Here is a 10,761-nt window from a genome sequence, read left to right on the forward strand (position 1 = left end):
CCTCTGTTATTAGGCCAGCCTGGTTAGAAGAAGAGAATTTCAGAGCAGGTAAACCTAGTCTCCATCTCTCATCCTATCACCTCTATTGGGTTGATGTAGTCTCTTCCTAATTTGCTTAGATTTTGTCAGGGATGAATGGAGTTTATTAAATATTTCCGCTTCATTTGATGAGATGATCGTGTGGTTTTTGTTTTTTAGTCTGTTAAATGGTGAATTCACATTGATATCCCCCCCATTTTAACCCAACCCTGTATTTCTGGGGCAAACCACACTTGGTCATCATGCATAATTGTTTTTATATATTAGTGCATTTGATTTATGAAAGTTTTTATGAAGTTTTACGGCCATATTCATTAAAGTTCTATTTTTCCTTTCTTGAAATGTTTTTTTTCTGATTCGATACCAGACGAAGGCTGGCGTAGGCAGAGGTGGGGAGCATTCCCTCCACCTCAGTTGTCTGGGCAGTTTGTGCAGAATCGGTGTTATTTTTTCCTTAAATGTTTGGTTGAATTTCTCTGTGAAATTTAAGCATGAGACTTAACCACAAACGTAATGTCGTATTTAGATATAGGCCTGTTGAGGTTATCTATTTATCCGTTGAGTCCTGACCCCCACTACGTCAGCGTGTGACCTTATTTGAAAATAGGGCTGTTGGGGATGTGATGAGCTGAGTCAGACCAGATTGGAGGTCTTTTAATCCAGGATGACTGGTATCCTTAGAAAAAAGGGGAAACTCCAGACCAATAAGCAGAGAAAGTAAACAGTGTGAAGAGTCACAGGGAAAAGACTGCCATCTACAGCCAGCAGACACCTTGACTGCAGCTTCCAGCCTCCAGAGCTGTTGGACCTTAAATGTGTGCTGGGTAAGCCACCCAGTTTGTGGTGCTGTGTTCTTTATCTTCTCAAAGAACCATGTTTTGGTTTGAACGATTTGCTCTATTTTTCGAACAATTTGCTCTGTCTTATTTCATTGATTTTTTTTTTTTTTTTCTTACTGTTTGATTTGAATTTTCACTCTTTTTATTTCTTTGCTGTGTAGTTGGGTTTCATTTTCTTTTCTAGGTGTGTAAGGTAGAAGTTGATTTGAAACTTTTTTCCCCCTTAATATTGAAGCTTAAAGTGGTCAGTTTGTAAACATTGCTTTTGGTGCATTCCACAGATATGGATGTGCTGTGTTTTCATTTTCATTTAGTTAAAAATTCTTTATAATTTTGGTCTCTTTGACCCAGGACTTTTTTAGAAATACGTTATATAATTCTCAAATATGTGGAGATTTTCTTGATATTTTTATTTTTGTTTTTAATTGTATTATGGTCCAAGAATACACTTCGTAGGATTTATAAGATTCTAAACTTCTTGAGACTTGTTTTATGGTCCAGCATATGGTCTGACCTGGTCATTGTTCTGCACTTGAAAAGAATCTCTGTTCTACTGTTATACTGGATGGAGAAGTCCACAGATAACAATTATCTCAAGTTGGTTAATAGTAGTATTCAGGTCTTCAGAGCCTGGGGGAGGGTGGTGGGGAAAAAAATAGTATTATTCAGGTCTTCTGTACCCTTATTGATACTTGTCAGTTCTATTTATTATTCAGAGAGGGCTGTTGAAATCTCTGATTGTGTATTTGTCCATTTTTCCTTGCAGTTTATTAGTTTTTCTTCAATGAGTTTTTTTTTTTTAAGTTTTTATTTATTTATTTATTTGACAGAGAGACAGCCGCGAGAGAGGGAACACAAGCAGGGGGAGTAGGAGAGGAAGAAGCAGGCTCATAGCAGAGGAGCCTGATGTGGGGCTCAATCCCAGAATGCCGGGATCACGCCCTGAGCTGAAGGCAGGCGCTTAACCGCTGTGCCACCCAGGCGCCCCTTTCAATGAGTATTTGAAAGCATAAACCTTTAGGGTTATTGTGTTCTCTGGGTCAGTTGATTTCTTTGTCATTATGACATTTATCCCCGGGAATGTTATTTACTCTGAAGCTTTTGTCTGATATTAATAGAGCTACCCTAGCTTGCTTTTGATTAGTCTTAGCAGGGGCATATCTTTTTCCTTGCTTTTCCTTGCTATTTGTGTTTTTATTTTCAAAGCGATTTTCTTATAGGGCAGTAGTTGGGTCTAGAGAATCCTATTTCGGGGCGCCTGGGTGGCGCAGTCAGTTAAGCATCTGCCCCTGGCTCAGGTCATGATCCCTGGATCCTGGCATCAAGTCCTGCATTGGGCTCCCTGCTCAGCAGCGAGTCGGCTTCTCTCTCTCTCTCCCCCTTCCCCTCCCCTGCTCATGCTTGCTCACTCGCTCGCGCTCTCAAATCTTTTTTTTTTTTAAAGTCCTATTTCTGCCTTTTATTGTTTAGACCATTTACATTTTGTATGATTATTGTATTGACATGATTAGGTTTAAATCCACCATCTTGCTCTTTGCCTTTTGTCCTGTCTATTCTTTGTTCTTCTTTTTCTGCCTTGTTTTGCGTGTTTTAAAAATTTTTTGAATTTTTAAATTTCCTTTCTTGGCTTTTTAGCAACATTTTTGTTGGTTTTTGTTGTGGTGGTGGTTGCCGAGAGAATGTGTGGTGCACCTGTACCGTTCGTGGCAGTTTACTTTAAGTGCTGCTATATCACTTTTCCGTGTAGATAAGAACCTTTTACCTGGATTCCCCCACTTCTCCCCCTCCCAGCCTTTGTGCAGTTGTTGTTATTTTACTTTTATAGGTCTAAGCCCTACAAGACATTGATATTATTGTTGCTTTCAAGAGCTGATGTTCCTTTAGGGAGATTTAAAAAATAAAGTCTTTACATTTATTAACATAGTTACCGTTTTCTGTGCTCCTCATTCTTTTGTTTATAGATTCAGATTTTCAACTATTTTTCTCCTTGAAGGGCTTCCTTTAATGTTTCTTATAGTGCAAATCTGTTAAAGTCCCTCATTCAGCTTGTGTATATCTAAAACATTTTTTATTTTGCCTTCATTTCTGAAAAATATTATCACTGTTTTGTTTTGTTTTTTTTCTTCTGTTGATACTCTGTCTTCCAGCTTCTGGTTTATGTTAATACCGGTGTGAGATGTCCTATCATTCTATTTGGTCTCTACACAGTGTGTCCTTTATTTTCCTCTGGCTGCTTTTAATATTTTCTGGGTTTTTTTTTGTTTGTTTGTTTCTTAAAGACTTTATCCATTTATTTCAGAGAGAGAACAAGTTGAGCTGGGGCATGGGAACGGGGCAGAGGGAGAGGCGGAGAGAGAATCTCAAGCAGGCTCTGTGCTGGGCATGGAGCCCGATGCAGGGCTTGATCCCACAAGCCCAATACTGTGACCTGAGCCGAAACCAAGAGTTAGCGGCTGAGCCAACCGAACCACCCAGGTGTCTTTTCTCTTTGTTTTTAAGCAACTTGATTATGAAGTGTCTTTGTATAATTTTCTTATTTCTTGTGTCTGGAACTGTGGATTATAGTTTTCATCAAATTTGGAAAATTGCCAGCTGTTACCATTAAAATGTATTTTTGTCTCTACTGCTCTAGGGACTCGAAATACACATACATTAAGACACCTGGAGTGTTCCCACAGTTCGCTCATACTGTGTTCATTTTATTTTTCAGTCTTGTTACTTGCTGTATTTCACTCTGGATAGTTGCTGTTTCTGTGTCTTCCAGCTCACTACTCTTCTTCTGCAGTGTCTCATCTGCCATTAAACCCATACAGGCTTCTTCTTAAGCTCCGACATTGCTTTTGTCCTTGTCTTTTAATTCTATCATCTGTGATATTTTGGAGGTTTGTGTCCGCTGAGTAATTTTTTTTCCCTCCTAATTATGGGTCATATTTTCTTGCTTTTGCATGTCTGGTTTTCATTAGATGTGATGCCAGACATTGTAAATTTTACCTTGGTGGGTGATGGGTCATTTTGTATTTATATGAATACTATTTAGCTTTGTTCTAGGGCATAGTTATTTGGAATAATTTGATCTGTTCAGGTCTTACCTTTCAGTTCTGTTCGGTGGGCCCAGAGCAGCACTTTGTACTGAAGTTTGTCCCACCCTTGAGGGAAAACCTTATGATCTCTCTTCCTAGTGAACTGTGAGGTTTTCCCTCTTGGTAGGAGGGACAGACATTATTCTTGGCCCTGGATGAGCATCAGCTTGTTTCCTGTTATCTTTATGGGTGTCTCCTCTGCTTGAGAAGTTTCCTCACGCACCTGTGCTCAGTACTCAGCTGAATACCTGAGGGGCCCCTTATCATCTCCTGACTTTCCTGTCTGCCAAGGGTTGTCCTTTCTGGTGCTCTGGCTCGTGAGCTCTAGCTGCCTTGGACTCCCTGGATTCCCAGCTCTGTCTCCTCAACTCGGATGTCAGTGGGCTCCATTTAGGTTCTCCTTCCCAGCACCATGACCTGTAAACTCTCTCCAGGCAGGAAGTTGGGGCAGTTACGGGGCTTACTTCATTTGTGTCCTGTCTTTCAGGGACCACTCTCCTTTGTTGACTGTTACCCAGTGTCTTTAGAACCATGTTTCATATATTTGGTCAATTTTCTTTCTTTTGTTTTTTTTTGTTAGCATGGGGGTAAATGTAATCATTGTTACTCCATTTTGACTGAAAGTGGAGGTATAGCAAAGAAATAATTTTTTTAAAAATGAGCTGAAGAAAGAAAACAACGTAAAGGGGCTTGCCCAGTATTGAAAAGTAATTTATAAAGACCAACATAGACATATTCTCTTGAATTTAAGATATCAAAACATGACAAAAAATTCTAGAAATATTCAAAATGAAAAAGTAGATTACCTAGATACAACAGATAAGAAGTCAGGCTAGCCTCACACTTATCCATAATAAACAGGGCTGGGAGACTCCTGAACAGTGTCTGCTGAGTGTTGAGGGAGAAATATTGTGACCCAGGGATTTTAAGTATCAGAGGTCATATTTTAGGGGAGAAAAATTCCAGTAAATATAACCTAGGATAAGAGCTTAAGACCACATATAGTAACTCAAGGCAATACATGTAAATGGCTGCCACTATTAAAAGATACATTGTGAATCAAACTATATATTGTTTACAACAGGAGCTACCTCTAAAACAAAATGGCCCAGGAAAGCTAACAGTAAAAATGGAAGAGTGGGCAAATGATAAACTAAAAGAAAACTGTAGTAATATTACTATATTTCTATTATGCAAAGTAAAATGGAAACAAAAACTGTAAGACGAGAAGTTTTACATTAACAAGAGATGGTCAGTAGTGAGGCTATGACACTGAAATACTCATAAAGCCAAAGCCATTAGAAATGCAAGGAGAGGGGCGCCTGGGTGGCATAGCGGTTAAGCGTCTGCCTTCGGCTCAGGGCGTGATCCCAGCGTTATGGGATCGAGCCCCACATCAGGCTCCTCCGCTGGGAGCCTGCTTCTTCCTCTCCCACTCCCCCTGCTTGTGTTCCCTCTCTCACTGGCTGTCTCTATCTCTGTCAAATAAATAAATAAAATCTTTAAAAAAAAAAAAAAGAAATGCAAGGAGAAATGACCCCAGAACACTGTTGTGTAGGAGACTTGCGCGTACAACTTTGAGCTACTGATAGGTAGGCAAGAAAAAAGAGGAAGGATTTGAGTAATGTAGTTTAATAATGTTGACTGAATAAACATTACACTCTGCACTGGACAGGTCTTCTTAAACATAGCCAGTTGCATAGTAGGCCGCTAAAGAAATAATAAACCAGAAGAAATAGCTCAGGACTTCGGAAAAAAGAACAGTTCACATGAGGAGAGGGAGAGGAAGGAGCTTAAGAGAACAAGGATAAATATTGCAGATACATAAAATTAAGAATAGTAAAGGTTATATTACTACATATAAAAGATTTTATTTTATTACTTTTTTAAAGATTTTAAAAATCATAAAACATGTAACTTACAGTAATTCTAAGTCAGTTTTCCAAAACTGACTCAATAAATGAAAACTTGACTAGCTCGATAATTTTTTTAAAACTACTTTTTATTGAAATGTTCAGACCCATGTAGTTTATTGGCAAATAACCTGTACTTTGAAGAAACAGAAAATTTCAGCACTATTAAAACTGTTCCTGAGCGCAGAAAAAGACAAAAAGTTTCCCAGTTCATTATGTCAGACTAGCATAACCCTTATACCAAAACACAGGAAAGGGTCTCCCTTAAGACTAGAGAAAAGCATCTTAGGAAAAATTACAGCAAATCAAATCCAACAATGTGTCAAGGTTAAAAAGATACATTATATATATAGTGAAAATTAGTTCTAGGGATGTAAGAATGACTTAATATGGGGGAATCTATTAATGAGATTTACCAAGTCATTTTGTCAGTATTTTGGATACCGAAAAGTATCTGATAAAAAGCAAACACCCCTTTCTAAAAAACAAAAAACTCAGTACTGGAAAGGTCTTCTCTATCATTAAAAACAAACCCAAAGAAACCCAACTTGAATGAACAGCCAACATCACACGCACTTTTCTTTAAATGCATCTGGCATATTTAATATATATTCAGATATTTCCTCTAATTCTGAGGGCTTCCTAAGCTCCCAGGCAATTAAAACTAGTCCATCGTATTGGTAAGGTGAGCCTCTATCATCCAAACTAGGGAATGTGAAATTCTGAGTGTGAAAGAATGTCGTTCCCAGTTTTCCTCAGGAGAAAGGCGTAACGGGGACGATCCTATACAAAACGGGATGTCTGGCCATCCTGTGTCTTGGACATAGACTGTTGGCACGCTGTGCCCCTTACGCTGAGCTGAAAGGGGTGACCTTTGTGGCTGGGTGTTCTGCGCCAGCGTCCTTTACTGCACTACAGCTTCTGTTTCGGTCCGTGGTAGAGAACAGGTTTAACCCATACATGCTGGTAAATGTATACAAATGGTATTGTTGGACCTCCTGCAAAGGAACAATGGAGAGTATCTTGCTGGCTCTTAGAATGGAAGAAAGTGGTCAAAATCGTTAGCCTCTAGGTAGGTAGTAAGAGTTTGCTGAAGCCTTTCACTTGCTTAAGGGCCTTCTTTCTAAACTTCACTGTGGTCTGGGAGGACTAATGATTGGATCCTTGGTAGATAGAGGAAATTGTGGCTAGAGGTTCCTTACGCCTTTGGGGAATTTGAAAAGGGAAAGTAGTTCCTTGTTTTTGATGTGGAAAAACTATCTCTGCTGGAACCAGGCTTGAAGCATCCTAAAAGCATTAAAGTAAAAAGTACTTGCATTTCTGAGAGCCTGTTACCCTGTTAATCCCTGCCTTCCTCCACCATCATCCTGAATGTGGGGGAGGGGGAACTTCTTAACACTGAAAACACTGGAGGCATTCTTATTGTATTAAGTAACAAGACGATAATACCATCACCCTAGTTTAAATTGTTCTGAAACTTTCAGCTGATGTAGTTGGACCCAAAGCTGAATTCGAAAGTAGAAAAAATGTCATTATTTGCAGGTGATATAGTCTGGCTGTCTAGGTATCACAAAGAGTTTGGTGTATTTTCTGGGTGACAGACACTATTTTAAAATCAATAACTTTATTGTATACACCAGTAATAACCAGGTAGAAGAGAACAGAAAGGAAGAAAATCCTATTGGGAATAGCAACAGAAATTAGGAAAGAGGCATACATTTAGCAAGAAATGTGTAGAATCTTTATAATCATAAAATTTTGTTGAAACTTTTTTTTAATTCCATATTCCTGGGGCACCTGGCTGGCTGTCAGTGGAGCATGTAACTCTTGATCTCGGGGTTGTGAGATCAGGCACTATGTTGGGTATAGAGATTACTTAAAAATAATCGTGGGGTGCCTGGGTGGCTTAGTTAAGTGTCAGCTCTTGATTTCAGCTTGGGTCCCGAGATGGAGCCGCACGTCGGGCTCCTCGCTGGGCGTGGAGCCTGCTTAAGATTCTCTCCCTCCCTCCCCCTACCAACTCTTGCACTCCCTTTCTCTAAATTAAAAAATAAAGTCTTTTTAAAAATACCATCTTCCTGAATGAGAAGACTGCATATAATAAGCTAATCATTTGTCCCTCAAACTAATTTTTAGGCTTAATACAGATTTTAATCAAAACCCAAGTGGAGGGGTGGCTGGGTGGTACCATCTGTTAAGTGTCCAACTCCTGTTTCCGGCTCAGGTTGTGATCTCCCGGTCATGCGATGGAGCCCTGAGTCCAGGGAGAGTCTGCCGGGATTCTCTCCCCCTCCCTCAAAAGAAACCCAAGTGGATTTTGTTGTTGTTGTTGTTGTTGTTGAGATGAGTCAGAGGAATATGGAGAAAAGAAACTTGATCAAACGTCTGTGAAATTGAAGTGGGGGAGAGGAGAAAACACTCTGACTTGAATCAGAGTACCATAGTATTCTGCCATGCCAGATAGAAAAATTTACTATCAAGTTATGATTTTTTTTTAAAGATTTTTTTATTTATTTGACAGAGACAGCCAGCGAGAGAGGGAACACAAGCAGGGGGAGTGGGAGAGGAAGAAGCAGGCTCCTAGTGGGGCTCGATCCCAGAATGCCGGGATCACACCCTGAGCCGAAGGCAGACACTTAACGACTGCGCCACTCAGGTGCCCCAATCAAGTTATGATTTTTAAAAAGTGTGATACAGGTATAAGAAAGGATATAGACACAACTAACATTTTTGTGAATATAAGAGTTCAGTGAATTAAAGATGTAACAAAAAATCAGTAAAATGATTAATCAATTGTGGGGACAGTTACTTGACTATTAAGTTAGATCTTTATACTGAATGCTGTATATCAAATCCTGGATAGATAAAAATTAAGATGTGAAAAATGAAATTACTTTAAGAAATTAGAAAAAGATATAAGTGAACATCAGCTAATAAGCCTGAGAAAGGACTTTATTCATAAAAACAATGGAAGAAATCTCAAATGGAAAGATAAATTTGATTACATAAAAAGGAAATTGTTTATTTTTTTAAAAGGAAACTATAAAAAACTAAAATTTGCAAAAAAAACTTTTGTAGTCATCTTATTTCTACAAATCAAGTACTAACAGGATAGTAAAAAATAAGCAAAGGTCGTGAAGAATGAGTTCACAAAAATAATACAGATGACCAAAAGATACATGAAAAAAAAAAAAAAGGTCTGTTTAAAAAATCAATGTTGAGTAGTGCTAGGTTCTGAGAAAAGGGGATTCACAAACATAATGCAGAGTTTACTACTAGCTTAACTTCATACGTCGCCTAACCGGGACGATTTATGTTCTCTTCTGTAAAATCTCTGCTATTTATTTCTCCCGTGGGATTCTGGAATGGTTAATGCGAGCACCGTGAACAGTGCTGTCCGATCGCAGTCTCGGCGTCGGCCGGGGGAGGAGCAGAGCCGCCTGCCCTGGGGACTGGCCTTGCGCCCGGCCCGGCCCCGCGCGCTCCTTCCGTCAGTCCTGCCCAGCACTCGGAAGCCAAGGCCCGGAGTGCGTGAGAGTTTCGGGGCGACAGTTCTCACCTGCTCAGAAGCCAAGTCGGAGTTGAGCCTAGCCCTGTCTTACCCGAGTCCGTTACCTCGCCGCCGCTGCGCGGGTTTCGTACCCTTCTGCGCGGTCAGCGTCTGTTCCTTTGCCTTCTAGTTTTTCCCAAACGGCTATGCCTTCGCCACGGGCTCCGACGACGCCACGTGCCGGCTCTTCGACCTCCGCGCAGACCAGGAGCTGCTGCTCTACTCGCACGACAACATCATCTGCGGGATCACTTCCGTGGCGTTCTCAAAGAGCGGCCGCCTCCTGTTAGCCGGTTACGACGACTTCAACTGTAACGTGTGGGACACGCTCAAAGGCGACCGCGCAGGTTGGTGCGCAGCCCAGCAGGCTGCGCTCGGCTCAGGACGCGGGGACGGGTCCCGCGGGGCCGCGGGCAGCGGCACCCTGGCGGTTCTCGCTCGTGGGCCGTGGTGACGTTCCCGTTAGGTCAAGAGTAGTAACATCTAGTTCCAGAGTATGTTCTTGTTCGGTCAGTTTTGTTCCAAAGATGAAGCGTGGGTCTAATTCAGTGTGGTCTTCTCCAGATTGGTTTCTTCCCACCTGACGGGAAGCGCTGTAACTGCCGGGAATCTTCTTGCATCCGGAGCAGATCTTGTCTGGGGCAGGACCTGTTCCCACCTTCCCCTTAGCCCCATGCCCTGAGTGCTCCCCCGTCGCTTCCAGAATATTAGGGACTGTATCAAGTCACACTGGGGACTGTCAGGAATAACAACTTACACAGTGATTTTAAGTATTCTTTAGAATCAGTATTATGCATATGCAAACAGGTACATGGCTTGTTACCAAACAGCAGTCCTCTGGCCCCAGCCCTCATTTCCTGTTCCCTAAGGTAGCTCCTAAGTATTTCTTTCCAGATCTCTAAATAATAGTCCTCTCTTGCTATTCCTTGATTGTGTGCGTGCGCACTCCAACATGGTTTATTAGTATCCGCACTGGGGGGCGGTGGGAGAGTGATGGTGAAGCTGAACCCTCAACAGAGAATGTCTGGAAGCTTTAGAACAATTCGAATGAGTCATTGATTTTTTTTTTTCTTTTCAACTTCTTGGCGTTCTCTGTTGGGGTTCAGCTTTAACATCTTTCCTCCCACCACGGCCACCTCCTTTGTGTCTTCTAATGTTTCCCATGTACAGCGGATTTTATTTAGAACGCCAGTCAGTGTTTACACAATTAGGACTTTTGTTTAAAGAGGTATTAGGTGTTTTGCCTGTATTGAATCAATTAGTATCCCTAACAAAATTAGAATGTGTTTGTTTTCCATAATTTAGCATATGCTTGAGTTAGTTTTGCTTTGCTTACAGCT

At 40.8% G+C, this 10,761-nt stretch overlaps 1 protein-coding gene across 3 annotated transcripts in view; it reads left to right on the forward strand.

Annotated features, from left to right (window-relative positions):
* Positions 1 to 10,761, forward strand: part of GNB4 (G protein subunit beta 4) — a 55,353-nt gene that overhangs the window by 39,478 nt on the left and 5,114 nt on the right. For all 3 annotated transcript variants that reach the window (XM_040621577.1, XM_040621576.1, XM_040621579.1), the window contains one exon: positions 9,552 to 9,768. In XM_040621577.1, coding sequence (XP_040477511.1) covers positions 9,552 to 9,768 — 217 coding nt within the window. The remainder of the gene's footprint in view (positions 1 to 9,551; positions 9,769 to 10,761) is intronic.

This window comes from Ursus maritimus, unplaced genomic scaffold (assembly GCF_017311325.1).
Source record: "Ursus maritimus isolate PB19 unplaced genomic scaffold, ASM1731132v1 scaffold_4, whole genome shotgun sequence".
Lineage (NCBI taxonomy): Eukaryota > Metazoa > Chordata > Mammalia > Carnivora > Ursidae > Ursus > Ursus maritimus.